Source organism: Panthera onca, chromosome X, assembly GCF_046562875.1.
Source record: "Panthera onca isolate mPanOnc1 chromosome X, mPanOnc1 haplotype 2, whole genome shotgun sequence".
NCBI lineage: Eukaryota > Metazoa > Chordata > Mammalia > Carnivora > Felidae > Panthera > Panthera onca.
Window position 1 is genome coordinate 98164438 of NC_138357.1, and position 16587 is coordinate 98181024.

The 16587-nt window shown below is 38.8% G+C and overlaps 1 protein-coding gene across 1 annotated transcript in view; it reads right to left on the reverse strand.

Moving 5' to 3' along the window:
* Positions 1-16587, reverse strand: part of CFAP47 (cilia and flagella associated protein 47) — a 544336-nt gene that overhangs the window by 324609 nt on the left and 203140 nt on the right. Inside the window, exons 31-33 of the mRNA XM_081794138.1 lie at positions 16030-16111; positions 14404-14490; positions 4484-4676 (exon numbers count right to left, since the gene is read on the reverse strand). Coding sequence (XP_081650264.1) covers positions 4484-4676; positions 14404-14490; positions 16030-16111 — 362 coding nt within the window. The remainder of the gene's footprint in view (positions 1-4483; positions 4677-14403; positions 14491-16029; positions 16112-16587) is intronic.

A 16587-nucleotide genomic window follows, 5' to 3' on the forward strand; every position in this document is an offset into this window, starting at 1 on the left:
GTCTGTTGCTGTTCTCAAAATCACCAGGTGATTACAGGATGATAAAATTTCCATTAGCAATCAAATGTAGCAATTGAAGAAAAGGGTCCAAAAGAGTAACAAAGAGGATACTTTATCACAGGCATGATCTACTGAAGAAGATGCTGTCACTAAGGTGTGAACAAAGGGTTCATCACTGAAAAACATTAACTATTGTGTTAAAGATAAAAGGCTTAAGCACATACAATACAAACAGCTAGTAGGAACAGGAGGATAAGTCTATAAGGGCAAATGTAACATCCGGCAAGCCCTAAAAAGGTCCCCTATTGACATGAGACAGGTGTTCACTTATTACACAGAAAATGCTTTTTGACGTTCACAACTCTTAGAACAAATTACACATATTAAGAATTTTCAAACAGAGGTGCCTGGGTGGCTCAGTTGGTTAAGCTTTCAACTTCGAATCAGGCCATGATCTCATAGTTAGTGGGTTCGAGCCCCACGTCAGGCTCTGTACTGACAGCTCAGAGCCTGGAGCCTGCTTCGGATTCTGTGTCTCCCCCTCTCTCTGCCCCTCCCCTACTCATGCTCTCTCTCTCTTTCTCTCTCTCTCTCTCTCAAAAATAAATAAACATTTTTTCAAAAAAGAATTTTCAAACATAAGATGGGTAACTTTATTCTTATTTTTGTTTTTGTTCACTTTTTAACAATGTCTCCCAGCAACTATACATCGTTAGGAAAGGAGACTCCCAAACTTTGGCTGCCTGGCACCATGTACTCTTGAATAAATTCATAGAAAGTGCAGGGTTAAGAAATCTCAGTCTCCCCTCAGTGCTAAATTCGGGTGTGCTGATCAAAAGCATATGACTTCAGCACACTTCACTCCATGGACTTGCTGTGGCCACCAGATCAAACACCTATTTTATCATAGCAGTCATCACCTTGGCCAACTCCCATGACTCTCCAAGGCCAACAGAATGAAGTCCTAATACATTGCACTGATACTCAAAGCCCTGGTTGGCCAGGCCTTTGAACAAACTGACTGCACCTTTACTACTCCATACTCTGCTTGACAGAGGAAGACTCCCTCACTTGTCACACCCTTCCTAGTTCCTACATCATTACAAAGAAATTCTCATGAGAAATGTATGTCAGACCTGACCTGACTGAGGTGGAGGTGTTGATAAAGACCTCAGCAGATATGTAATAAGGAAGCCACCTGTCATGTTGACAACACTGTTAAACTCTCAAGAGTTTCTGGGAAAGCCACAAACAACTAGAAAATTCATGTGCTCCCCCATCAGGCTGATCAAGGGCACAATGCCCATAAGGATGACTCTGCAGGCTGCCAACTAATCAGTTTACCCAAAAAATTTATAGGCAAGGTCCACTGTCTATTCTCTGCAATGTTTTCTCCCTCACTATTGAAAGATAATTTCACAGGGTACAGAATTTTTGGTTAGTATCTTTTATTCCATTTCAACACTTTAAATACTCTACTCTCTCCCAGAGTGCATGATTTCTGAGAAGTTGGATGTAATTCTTATCTTAGCTCCTCTATAGGTAAGATGTTTTCTTATTTTCCTCTGGATTCTTTCAAGATTCTTTATGTTTTATTTTCTGCAATTGGAATATAATACTCCTAGGTATTAAGTTCTTTTGTTTGTTTTTGTTTTTTGATATTTATCCTGCTTGGTATTCCCCAAACTTCCTGGATCTGTAGTTTGAGGTCTGACATTAATTTGGAGGAAATTTTCAGCCATTACTTCTTCAGAGGAATTGTTGTTTAAAGGAGGGGTACTTCAGAAATATAACTGGTGAGGGTCACCTGGGTGGCTCAGTCGGTTGAGCGACCAACATCAGCTCAGGTCATGATCTCACGGTTTGTGAGTTTGAGCCTCGCGTCAGGCTCCTTGCTGACAGCTCAGAGCCTGCAGCCTGCTTCTGATTCTGTGTCTCCCTCTCTCTCTGCCCCCCCCCCCCCCCCACAACTCATGCTCTGTCTCTCTCTGTCTCAGAAATAAACATTAAAAAGATTTTTTTAAAGAAATATAACTGGTGAAAAAAATACCATTCTGCGAACAATTTAAAAGCACTAATGAAACCGCTTTTTGTGATACTATAGCCTAATTGCTTCATAGGTTAGTATGCATCAGAATCACATGGAGATGGGGCACAAGGGTGGCTCAGTCAATTCAACATCCAACTATTGATTTGGGCTCAGGTCAGGATCTCACAGTTGGTAAGTTTGACCCCCGTATCCGGCTCTCTGCTGTCAGCACACAGTCCGCTTTGGATTCTCTGCCCCCCTTCTCTCTATGTCCCTCCCCTGCTTGCTGTCTCTCTCTCTCTCTCTCTCTCTCTCTCCCTCTCCCTCTCCAAAAGAAATAAACATTAAAAAAAAGAAGAATCACATGGAGGGCTTAATAAAACAAAGATTGCAGGGCCTCACCCTCAAGAGTTTCTCAATCAAAAGGTATGGGGTGCAGCCCTATCCTTTTACCCTCCACAACACCACCGCACCAAGTTGTGAGCATGGTCAGATTTTACCAGCAGAGCGATGATCTGTAGAATAAGTATCAATGTTGACGGATATAATTCTGGGGAATGGAGTAGGACTTTTTCTCAGTCTGAGTTAACCAAAGTGAAATCTTTCACAGAGCTTCTCCTCGTGCACTTCCACAGTTACTAAGCACACGGACCTGTAGTGAGGTACATATTAACATGGAAAGTGCCTCCTCCTACCCCAACCATTCAACCTGACTCCTGCAATATGTACCAGAAGGTACAAACTGGTAAGCTAATATATACTCAATTATCTGGAATAGAGTAGAAAAATGTATGAAACCTGAATGTGTCTCTTTATTCACGCATTTCTGCATTCATTTATTTCCTCAAACAGTGTTTGGTATCTGTTATCTTCCAGGCACTGTTCTAAGCTCTGAGACACCAGTGAACAACAAAACAGAGAAAAGTGTTTCTGTTAAGAAGCTTACATTCTACTAGAGGAAACAGACTCTCGATTTTATATATATAATTTGGAAAAAAAGCTATTGAGAAAAACAGAGGAAGAAAGAGAAGGATGGAAGGACATGCTATTTTAGGGAGGGTATTGCGATATCTTACAGATAAAGTGATATGTGAGGAGGGACTTGAATGAAGTGAGAAACAGAATCATGAAGATATCTAGAAAAATAATGCTCCAAGCAGAAGGAAGTAGAAGGGAACACAAAAAAAGGCTTTGTAAAGCCATAAAACTCAGAGTTTAAAAAACAAAACAAAAAAACAAGAAAGAGGCCAGTGCCTGTAATGTATTATTCTAAAAAAATGCAGCAAACTCTTTGCAATTAACTTGCATAGACAGTTTTGTTGGTAAAAACAGAATCATAAAAAATTTCCAACAAATGAATATACTAATTTCTAACATACGTACATATTTTATACTACTCTGGTTAAAGTGTTACTCCTTAGTAACCTAATTATTTGTACTTTGTTTTTTGAACAAAGGCCAGATACAGTTTTATAAGATATGAATCTTATTCAATTGTTTTGATATTATCAGCATGTCAATTAGAAGTTACTAAAATATTCTATGTTTACTGTTGCCTAATACCAATGTATCACTATATCTATTTTAATCTTGATGTCACTATGTTTGCTAAAGTAATGCCTTCAAGTTAAGAGCAACTGTAATGCAAAGCCTCATTTTAAATCACACTCTTAAATCTTCTTGCTTCTAAAGCTTAAACTCTGAGAGTTCAGCATAAAAAATAAATGATTAAAACACAACCCATCCTGAACTCAATAGGTTTGTTTGTACTTGGAAGGGGGGAGCTGAATTTTAGCCATAGAAACAACCAACATGCACTCTGTCTTCCATGTCACTACAATCGATGCTTATGATAAAGGAAAAAAATACACTATACTAGCAAATTGGAACTTTGAAAGGAAAAAAAAAAACCTGAAGTCTCTTATGATGCAAGTTTATAGAGCCTCACTCCATAAGGACAGAACCAGTGAGTGGCCACCCAAACAGTGGAGCAGGTCTCTGTATGAACACCCATTAACTAGTCTTAGTACTTGGACCTAATATGACCAACCTCCCCCTAGATTCATGAAGCATTATTGCACTTAGTGATTTCCAACATGACTATCACAGTGACAGGGAAGACATTTTCTAATCAAATTCCACTTGATATTAACTAAGTACATAAAAGATTTGATCAGTGTCACCTAAATTTATAGAGCTGAAAATGCCAGCAATGATGTTAAGGTTATCTTTCAGTTGTAGAACATCTCTATGAAATTTTTATCATTTCTTCTTCAAAATAAATTAAAGAAGCATCTTTTATTATTTCCATTTCACATGTAAGGAAACTGAACTTGAAGGTATGAAGAAATCCTTTTTGCAGAAAAGAGTCAGGTCTCGAATCCATGGATTCTGAGTCCAGTTCTATGTTGTTATACTACAATTAGTAATAATTTAAAGAAAAAAATTGCTCACCATTGGGACAGTTCTTCCATATAATATGTCGGGCATTCTCATAATTTGTGTTCATCCAATTAAGCAGAATCCTTTCAGAACTCGAATATATGTTGCTGGATACAAAACAAGGATTGACCTTTGGTGAATTTTGCACATGAATGGGGGGCAGATTACTGCTGCAGTGTGGTACAACCCGGGATAGTACCAGAACCTGAAATTGGGAAAAAGACAGAACTTTTTCTAGACCTGAATGGCAAAATTAAAAATTAATATTTGAAGAGTAAATAAAGGAAGGCATCAGTATTTTCTGGTTGATTACACCCATTCAAGAGTAAAAGAAGGCATCGGAAAAGCCCTACAATAAAGATGCAAGTCACAGCAATGCGATAACAACTCACAACTCGCCTGTCCAAATTTCACCTTTGTTTGAAATCCTCAAGGAGGCGGGCCAGCAAGCACAATGCATATGTAAATATCCTGAGCTACAATCTGTGAAGTCTCAAAGTCTGCAAGGTAACTGTCTCTCCCTTAATTTATAAAAACCTGTTTGTGCATTTTAAGTCCAAGCCTATTATTTTATAGAAAAATGATGTAAGTGGGATATCTAATTTCCCAGGCCACAAGAAATAACAATAGGAAAAGAACTACTGTAAGCAGGCACATTGATAACAGTGATGAAAAGCAAGAGAGAATAGTCAGATGACAAGAGATTAAAGACAAACTATTAAAAGGCAAAAAATAATCTAAGTGTCTGAGCACCAGGTAGAGGAGAAATTGCCCGTATAGAATCCTGTGGTAACTTCTGTACTAGATACTGAGGCAATACAAATGTTTCAAACACAAAATGCATTCTAGTTTAAAGGTAAGAAGGTGTATATCCATTCCTTCATTCAATTCTTATGTACTGAGTGCATGACACAAAGCCACTTACTGTGCTTGGAAATAGGGACATGACAACGAAGCAATGCAATCTCTAGTTAAAGTGCATTTAGAAAGATATTTAATCCAAAATGACTGAATTTCAAAATATTTAAGAAGGTAAAGTGTAAAAGGTAGAAAAACAATTTAAAACATGCTACATGAGGCATCTGGGTGGATCAGTCCGTTAGGTGTCCAACTCTAGATTTCAGATCAGTTCATGATCTCATGGTTTGTGAGTTTGAGCCCTGCATCAGGCTCTGCGCTAATAGCATGGAACCTGCATGGGACTCTCTCTTTCTCTCTCTCTGCCCCCGACCTGCTCAAGCTCTCTTCTTCTCTCTCAAAATAAATAAATAAACTTAAAAAAAATGTTACCAAAGTTAATTCCTTTTCCAAAGTTTCCAAGAACAAGGTAATATTACACCTGCATTTGTCAGTGTTTCTGTGTGGCCTAAAATTCAAGCTGTTATTCCACCAGGAAATGCCCTTATATTATTCAACCATGTTTAAAGACAATAATATTTTAAAAGTAATGATTAAGGGCACCTGGGTGGCTCAGTTGGTTAAGTGACTGGCTCTTGGTTTCTGCTCAGGTCATGATCTCACGACTCGTGAGATCGAGCCCTGTGTTGGGCTCTGCACTGACAGCACAGAGCCTGCTCTGGATTCTCTCTCTCCCTCTTTCTCTGCCCCTCTCCAATTCACTCTCCATCTCCAAACAATTAAATAAAATAAATAAACATTTTTTTAAAGTAATGATTGGTTTCATAATGAATAAATGGAATAGCAATGAAAAAATGTGATGTATTTCCCCATGAAAAAATTGAACAGCATGTAGATGACATGAGGTGAAATTTTAATTTCATTAGTCTGCTACAATTTCACAGAATGTTCTCAACTGTGTATAAATTATTCTAGTAAACCTTAACTAAAAATGTATCCCAAAAAGGCACAATTAATTTAGGAATTTGCAAAAGTTAGATAAAGTTTAATTTTTAGAAGCTTACCTTTCCCTTGGTCATACTGTTTAAATGGAAGAATATAATAAACATTGCTCAAACATACCACAAATGTTTCTCACCCTAACAAAATTTCTTGCAGTCATTTAGGTCTAAATACTATCAAGATCACAAATTTGTTGTAAAGAGAATACAATTTAATTCCATAGACTAAGAACTAGAAAAACAATAATAATTTTTTAAAAAGGAATAGAGAAAGAAAAACATTTTAATTGTTTTTTTTTTTGAGGGGGGGGAGAGAGAGGGGGAAAGAGAGGGGGAGAGAGAGGGGGAGAGAGAGGGGGAGAGAGAGGGGGAGAGAGAGGGGGAGAGAGAGCGCATGTGAGCAGAAGAGGGGCAGAGAAAGAAGGGGGCAGAGGGTTCAAAGCAAGCTCTGTGCTGACAGCAGAGAACCAGCTGCAGGGCTTGAACTCATGAACCATGAGACCCTGACTTGAAGTGAGGTCGGATGCTTGACCAACCGAGCCACCCAGGTGCTCCAGAAAAGAAAATTTTAAAAGAAGCATTCAAGCTTGTTCATCCACAGCCCCTACTAAGGAGGCCCACCTGGAAGTGATCTGGGGGTGAAGACACAAGCTTCAGTTAAGACAGGAGGTAGAGAGAAAGCTCAAAGAGGAGACAAGCTACAAGGCAGTTTGCTGGTGGTGGAAGGCACAGCAGCAATCTGACCTGGGCTCCTAGGCACTGCATAAATCATCCACAGAGATCGCTGCCAGGGATTCCAGGAAAACTGAGATGCACCTGTTTCTGATTTAAAGATAAGGCCCTGGGGCAGCTGGGTGGCTCAGTTGGTTAAGCACCCGACTTCGGCTCAGGTCATGATCTCACAGTCCGTGAGTTCGAGCCCTGCATCAGGCTCTGTGCTGACAGCTCAGAGCCTGGAGCCTGCTTCGGATTCTATGTCTCTTTCTCTCTCTGCCCCTCTTCCACTTATCCTCTGTCTCTCTCTGTCTCTCAAAAGTAAATAAATGTTAAAAAAAAAAAAAAATTAAACATAAAGCCCTGCAGGCCCAGAGATCTGTTTCCCTTGTCTTCTCACCCCTATTACCCATAGTGGCTCCCGGCTCCTTAATCATTTCTCATCAGATCTCCTTCCCTTTCAGCCTATATGCTAGTTTTTCTCAGAAGATCCCTCATCACTACTTCAAAGAGCAAAGGGCTGACATATTAAATGAGAACAGTGCAGTATCCTACCACGTGTCCCAAAGTTCTTGCATCTGCACTCACTTTTCTTCCTTCTCTACAGCAACAATGGATGAGCTATCCCTTATCTTGCACTAGATACCAAACCTACTTATCTTCTTCTGGAGATTCCTGCATCAGTTGCCTTTTTTAGCTTTTGGATCTTTAATTTATCTCTCCTCAGCAGTTCCTTTTCAGCAATATCAAAACATGCTCACTTACACTCAGCTCTCTAAAAGCTCCCAAACTTGGATTCCCCTGATTCTTCTGTCTGTTCCCTCTACCAGTTATAAATCATGAAGGCGTTTTCTACCCTTATGCTCTCCACTTTCATTCCTTTTGTTCATCAAACCAAAGTCCACCTAATAACCTTCCCCCAACACATTACTACTCCCACACCCTGAAAGTGCCTTTGTTGTCCAATACAACAGGGAATTTTTTTTAACGTTCATTCATTTTTGCGAGACACAGAGACAGAGCATGAGTGAGGGAGGGGCAGAGAGAGAGACACAGAATCTGAAACAGGCTCCAGGCTCTGACCTGTCAGCACAGAGCCCAATGCGGGGCTTCAACTCACAGCCCATGAGATCATGACCTGAGCTGAAGCCGGACGCTTAATCGACTGAGCCACCCAGGTGCCTCTACAACAGGGAATTTTTAACTATTCTCTTAAGCAACCTCTCAATTTCATTTGGTATGAATTTCATCTGATACCACGCCCTCCCTCAAAGGCTTTCTTCCCTCCTTGTTCATCATGTCATAAAGTATTAATGCTATCTTTTTGCAATATTTCAAGCTCATTTGCAGGATTCTCTTCCCTTACCTATTTAAATACTGGGTTTCTTTGATATCAGGTTTCTCATGCCATCTTTTCTTCATATTTTATAGGTGTGTTTCTCCCAATTTTATCTCCCAGAAACCACTAAATATGCATTAAGAAAGATCACTAATTGTTGTAATTAAAAAATAAAGATTCAACATAATATTCAGAACATTATGTTAGTAGTAGTAATGAGAGTAAGTGTAGCTTAATATCAATGAGATGAATGATATTGTTACACTCTATCAAGGTATTTACATCTACCTAGATGATGGATGTATTGAGCTCTATATCACTTTATATATTCAGTAATTTCTTTTCTTACTCTCTATTTCCACTAAATGAGAAAATCCTACCTCATAATTACAGGTTCATAGAATAGGTGCTCATTTTGATTGTTTTAGACAGTCAGGCCCAACATGAAGCCTGAAATTATAGAGATTATTTTTTTATTGAAATCTACTTCATCTACTTTCAAATAACAAGCAAATGCCAAGCTGGTTGATGAACATACCACACTCAAAAGCCAAAGGTAAAGAAACTCAGGCAATAGCATTAAATAGTATTCTACTCTTCAATGGCATTCATCTTTGGGAAAAGTTTCTTCAGCTTCCACTACCAGGAGCTCCATAACCTATACAGTGTCTTTGTGCAAATTAGAAAATGACACACGCTCTAAGAAACTGTCGTCCTGATGGTACCCTTATTTAAAGTAAAAATACCCCCTTCGTTTGTTGAGACACAGAGTAGAATAGTGTCCATAGCCTTCATGAGCAGCACATAGGCTGGTTTTAGCTCCCAATCATCAACTCAAGCTGTGTAGAAACTATACAATCATATTCAGTCTATCTGTCTATTCAACAGTTCAATACATTTTTTTCTCCAATAAATCTTGGAAAAAAGCCAAACTTTAGATGCTTTAGTGATTTCTCCCATATTAAAAATCATGATATTCAAATCCTATAGGTATATGTCCAAAACATGGATAGGATTACCTGGTGGATCATTTGAGCTAGCCACTTAAAATAATGAAAATGACAATACGGAAAAACATCAGTGCTATGAAGATATTATTTTTAATCTCATTCCTGTTGGAAAAATGCACGTGGGGGGCACCTGGGTGGCTCAGCTGGTTAAGCGTCCAACTTTGGCCTAGGTCATGATCTCACCATTCCTGAGTTTGAGCCCCACATTAGGCTCTGTGCTAACAACTCAGAGCCTGAAGCCTGTTTCAGATTCTGTCTCTCTCTCTCTCTGCCCCTCCCCTACTCACGCTCTCTCTCTCAAAAATAAGTAAACATTAAGAATTTTTTTAAAAATTAAAAAAAAAAGAAAAATGCATGTGAGAGTGACCTCCCCTTCATAACTAGCACATCTCAAAATTGGAGAGAAACACCTTGAATTGACAGAGATCGCGAAGCAATTAGGTAACTCAGTAGCCTAACAGTATTTATATTTTTTTCTATTTCCTTTAACAAATGACTTTGTAACTGAAGCATATTTTTAATCACCTACATTTCCCTATGAATAAGGGTTCATTTGCAACACCCTTTCTTGTGACCAATGGCTAAATGTCTATCAATATCTACCACCAACAGATTTCCTCCAGGTTACATTACAAATTAATCTTACATTAATGACAAAGAATCACTCTTCCAAGAGCATGGGCTTTCCTTGGTAAAGAGAACAAAACGTTATCATTTACTTCTTTCACATGTATTTATCACACACCTGCAAATGTGTTCGTATGCTCCCTTATATCCAAATAAAACATGCAATATTTGCTACCACATATGAGAATAACAGTTTCCACACTATATGCCACTGACATTAAGGGACATCCCGCAAAGCCATTTAAGAAAAGAACTTCACCAATTTTACTCTTCCCAATCACATTTAACTGAAGCTCATTTTCAGTTTTCCTCACAAATATGATCCCTTGTGCTATCTTTGCTTGTCTTCTACAGAGGCATGCAATTCTAAATAATGCCTCAGTAGAACTGGGGTCCTGCCTACCTTTAGCAATACTAGCAATACTCCAACTTTATAACAGAAGTTTTGAATTGGGGAAAATGTGTTTAATTAACGGGAAAGATTACTGCTGTCTGTTTAAAAATATCAAAATATTTTACAGAGTTGTGCCACTATTAAAAAAAAAAACCCCTTATGATAGGACACTGGGAACAAATGAATAAACTGTTTACCTAAATTTATTATTCAGATATTTATTATTAATCACCTTTTTGTTTTCCAGATTCTTCGGTAAAAATAGCACATGCACTTCTTTCAGCATATACAGATGTATCCTTTATATCTACATGAGAGCCCTATTTATATATTTACATTTAAAACAGCATTCTGAATTTGAGTGTTTGTGTTATTGTTTTTCATCTCGCTTGTGCTTCAATGACTCATTTTTAGCCATCAATACATTTTTGTGAATTAGGAATATAATGGAAGAAAATAGCAATAATTAAACATGGAAATTTAACAAGCAAAAATAAGCAACTGCCACAAAATCAAAATGGTTGAGACAAGCTATATTCCGTTATCCAAACTACTAGCCAAGGAGAACTGACAAAGGCAGCCGTGGAATGCATGCATGAACTTTAGGAAGGAGAAAATAAGAACCTAAAGGGATTGTGAAAATCACAATCTATTTCCAACCTGTGCAACTCCCATCAACAACACTGCTTGCTTTTACAAGAGAAATTGCCAATCCACTTCTGATTTACTGGAGCTTCTAGAGCTATCCATGCTTTAGACACAATACATGGAGAATCACAGCTCTGTGTGATTGGGCAATCTTATCTATTCCTATGACTTTATCAGCAAAGAATCCCAAACATACGTTGCCACCCAGAACTCTTTCCTGACTGAAGGATATACCCACTTCATAATGACACAGGGCACCATAATACAGCACAACGAAAATTAATTCATTATGCCCTCTTACCCTATCTCATCCTCCACACCCAACAAAGTCCTGTTAGTACCCCCACTGCCTTGTTATTTCAGTGACTGGCATCAAATTCCATTCAGTCACCTCAGCAAGACCCAATGTCATCTTTTACCTCTCTCTTTCACCCCCCCGCCCCAAGATCTAGTCACTAACCAAGTCCTACTGTTTTCTACTCCTAATATTTACAAAAGCTGCCCCTTACTTATCTTTCCCACTACTACCAGTATTCCCAGCACCAGGCTCTTAAATACAGCTCCAAACAGTTTCCACACTGTACCAGAGTGTGATTTGTCTAGAATGCAAAGCTGATTATGTCAACCTCATGTTTAAACATGAGGATGCTAACCTCATCCTTTGCTAGCTCTGTACTGACCCTGGGCTAAAATCCAAAAAGTACAGATTCCTTGGTTTGGCTTACAAAGTCAACTACAATCTAACTTGTGACTGGGATCAAAGTCAGATTAAATTGATTTTCTTCCCAGAAACCTTCCCCAAGGCACAGGAAAGGTAGGTTCTTCTCTAGGTGCACTCACCCTTAGTGCTCTGGGCTTACCTTATCATAGCATTTGTCATGCTTCCATGTAATTATAGATTTTTAGTTACTTATATACTCCAGGACACAAAATCCTGGAACAGAAAGACTGTATCCGGTTTACACCCTCAGAGCCGAGTACAGTGCCTGCACCCTAATAGTTAAGTAGCAAGTATTTATTGAGCATCTGCTATGTAGCTGACACTCTACCAAATTCTGAATTTACAAATAATATTTAGTTTTTATTTTATTTTATTTTATTTATTTATTTCTCTTAATTTTTATTTATCCTGAGAGAGAGAGAGAGAGAGAGAGAGAGAGAGAGAGAGAGAGGGAGCAGGGAGAGTAAAGAGAGAGACAATCTCAAGACAGCTCTGCCCTGTAAGCATGGAGCCCGATGCAGGGCTCAAAGTCACGAAACGTGAGATTATGACCCGAGTGGGAATCAACAGTCAAATGCTTAACCGACTGAGCAACCCAGGCACCTCAATACTTGTCTTCTAAATTCATAGACTTATAGGTTGGGAAAGACAGGTAAGATGAACTAAACATATCCATCAATGCATGAGTGAATAAATGAATGAATGAAGAAAGCCCACTACCCAATGTCAGGACTAGTTTGTCCATAAAGTAGGGCATTTTCTTCCCTTCTGTTTTAGAGTTCCTCCTCTTTATTAGTGAGCAAAATTATAGATGATACAGCCTGGAGTTAAGAAAAAAAAGAAGAAAATGTTCCAAATCTAAGTTTGGCTGAGAGTCATGAATGCCCTTGTACATTCTTCAGGGAATTACTCCAGGAAAAACAGGATTTCTGTCTTTGACATCTGGCAAAAAAATAAAAAAAAAAAGGCAGGGCTGGCTGACACAAGAACAAGAGGAGAGGAGTAAGTAGGAATCATGCAGCAGAAGGAACTCTCTAGAGGGTAGGCTGGGTAGCTGGGTGCCGTGGCGGATTTAGGCTACCAGAGAGGAGGAGCAAGGGGACCTGGGGCTTCAGTACCTGCAGAGAACAAGAAAGAAATAAGCTCCATCTACATCAGAGGGTTTTATATGGCTAAAATCAGGTGACCTTGGAAGATAGTACATGTACCTGTAGACTTTTGTTTCCTTGTCTCTCAACTGGAGATTACTGCTTGTGAAGATTAAACAATATCACATTTAAAAAGCATCTTGTGAGGCTCAGTTGTTTAAGCGTCTGACTTTGGCTCAGGTCATGATCTCACTGATGGTGAGTTCGAGCCCTGCAATGGGCTCGCTACTGTCAGCACAGAGCCTACTTCAGATCCTCTGTTCCCCTCTCTCTGCCTCAACTCCACTTGCAGCCTGTCTCTTAAAAAAATATAAAATAAAATAAACTTTTCAAAAGCATCTCATGACAAGAGTCTTACATAAACTACACACTCTCTAGTTATTAATTTTGTCCTTTCCTTTCAGTGACTGCTGCTTCTTTTTAACTTCTCCCTCATTTTAACTCCCTTGTTCCACAGCTCACCCTACTTATGGTTTCGATCTGTGAAGACAAAGAAAAAACCCCCACGAGTCTTAGTGGGCAAGATCTGTCATGCCACATTTAGAAGCCTAGGGAATGATTCTCAGGACTTTTTTGTTTATCCAAAAAAGATGCAGGATGTGAAGGCATAATTTATGCTATGTTAATCTACCTACAAATGCAACTTGGCATGAGGTAAATTGGAGAGTCTCCTCAAAACCTGGCCTTACCTACTGACGTGGATTCCTAGTGGATATCTCCCCAGAATAACGTTTATAGCAAGAGTCTAGTATGTACTAGAAGTAGAAACCATAATTGTCACTATCATCCATTCTTTAATGAATGCTTCCTTTTATTTTATTTGTTTATTTTTAATGTTTATTTTTGAGAGAGAGAGAGAGAGAGAGAGAGAGAGAGAGAGAGAGAGAGATACAGAGCATGAGCAAGACACAGAATTCAAAGCAGGCTCCAGGCTCTGAGCTGTCAGCACACAGCCCGACGTGGGGCTCAAACCCATGAACCACGAGATCATGACCTGAGCCAAAGTCAGATGCTTAACTGACTGAGCCGCCCAGATGCCCCTAATGCTTCCTTTTAGTACCAGAATATGACAGTAGCTACCTATTTTAGGGATTACATTTCTCAACATGCCCTGCAGCTAGGTACCATCATGTGAGTAAATCCTGCCCAACAGAAATGATACACTTTTTGGGTGACAGCCTTAAACAGTATTTACTTTTCCTCCACTACTCTTGCAGGTGTTCTTTCTTCCTTATTCTGAGAAATTGTACCACAATGAAAGCCCAGTACTGAGCGTGGAAGAGACACTGTACTATCCCTAAAGCACTTACTTCTCAATTGTTCCATGAGAAAGAAAAAGAAAATGTCTACCTTATTTGGGCCACTGTGCTTTTGAATTCTTTAATCAGGATCATTACCTATACCTTAACTAATACACTATTCATATAAATCAACCAAAATACCCTAGCAGTGAACAAGACTGGAAATGTTACCTTGTATATCTGAAGGAATACATCTGTCCATGCCCCTTTACTCCAGGCTTCAAACCGAGTCATCTCTATAACAATAGAAGGTTTTTCCTTAGGCGCACAGGAACACACAGGCAAGGTATTTAGTGGAAGAGTTAAAAAAAAATAAAATATTACAATATTAGTAAAAATGTAAGGCAAATATAAGTCCAAAGTTTTAACCACGTAGCATATAAGGGTTTTTTTTTTTCTTTTTACAAACTTTTGCATGTTCTATTTATACATTCATCAAGATCTCTAATTCTCCATGTACCAATAAAAGAAACTATCAACAGAGGTAACTTTCTGGAACACACAGCCCCTTACTGAGGTCAGAGATTTATCCATTCACCGTATCTACTAGCTCATTCTGTGGCAGAAGTGGCAGAATGAAATGCGAAGTTACTCTGAGCTCTGAGCCCCAAAAAGGAACATGGTCTTTGGCTAAGCCACCGGAACTCACCAGTGTCAAAGGACAGGCCCCTGGTTCTCCTGATCACGTCATGTGGTGAGAGGAGAGTCGCCTCAAAGCCTGTAGGCTTCTCCAAGCAATTCCCCTTCTCAGCAGGTTTCCGTAAAATGAACTGTGTACTTTGAAAACAACTAGGCATATTTTGCTTAATTTCTGCCTATTCTCCCCTTTAAATGAAGAAGGGAAATTAAGGGAAATGGCAAGTGGTAGGGAAATTCAACCAGTATTTCCTTAGAAGATATATACTCTAAAAATTTCCTTTAAAAAATCATTTACAAAAGAATAAACTATTCTCCATTATTAGATCCAATAAAAGAAGCAATTATATATTTAAGAAAGCCATGTAATCATTTCTGCACAGTGTAGGGTCCGAGGGGAGGCTGCCCCAAGATGGGTCACTTTGGCACAAAGATCGAGTTTGAAGGGGTTTGGGACAGGTCCCCCCAAAACCCAGGTCCTGTGGGTTCAAGAGAAATTTTTCCCCTCCCTTAACTCACAGAAGAGTCTGTATGTGGTGGTGGGAGGGGGGGGCGGGGGGGTATCTCTATCAAAATAAGGTTGTTAGCAGAGATAAATTTTTATGAGTGGCCCATCTGTCTGGCAGGGCAAACACCTAATTACCAAACATCTACTCTTCTTATCACATTGTGAAGTACATTCCTTTTCTCTAAAGTCCCAGACCCCTACCCCCTTTCTCCTTAGTTCAGGATGACTTTTATACCTCATTTTGACTCTCTTTGGAATTTCCATATCTATGTGGATTCCCCTTATGTCTGCTAGTAAATTTTATTTTCTCCTATTAATCTGTCTCATGACAATTTAATTCTCAGTCTAGCTAGAAGGACCTTGAAGGGGACAGGATATTCTTGTTCTCTGACAACAGGAACTCCATAAAAACTTTTAGACAGACAGAAAAACATGTCTGTGTGTGTATATGTATCCACATATATTTAAATGTTTGTTCTTAATATTTATATTAATATTTATACACACACACATAGGCTTCGCAGAGAAGCAGAATCCATAGGACATTTCATAAATAAAAATACCAAGATTGTAAAATGAAATCTTCTAACAAAGACCAGAAATCAGTCAATTCAATAACTGTGTAGATTGTTCTAGAAATTGTATTCCCTTACTGTAATTTCAAGCCACTTTTTATAATCTTCTGGTTCAAGCAGAAATTCTGGCAGCACATGAGAAATACATGCTCCTTGAGCGCTAAAATAAAATAAAAAGTCCAAATTATTATGATAGAATACTCAATGGTTTGTATTTCATTTGCATTTGAACATCAATTATTTCAATGTCATATAGTTTAATGTGTATTGAATTTTAATTTTCAAATTTAAAATTTGTATCGTCTTAACAGTTCCCTTAACAATGAAATGTGCATATGATGCTTTCTTTAGAGAATTAATAATGACAAAGAACTTACTCAACTCTATAATCTTAAGAATTTCACTTGCCTATAATCAGCCACATCTATCCTTAAAAAGTAACAGAACACAGAGTTATATGACTTGACTCCTATTGCCAAGACACTAACCATTTTATTGCTGTATGACATTATAAAATTGAGGGGTGCCTGGCTGGCTCAGTTGGTTAAGCGTCTGGCTCTTGGTTTCGGCTCAGGCCATGATATCACAGTTCATGAGTTTGCGCCCCCCATGCTAACAGCAAGGCGCCTCCTTGGG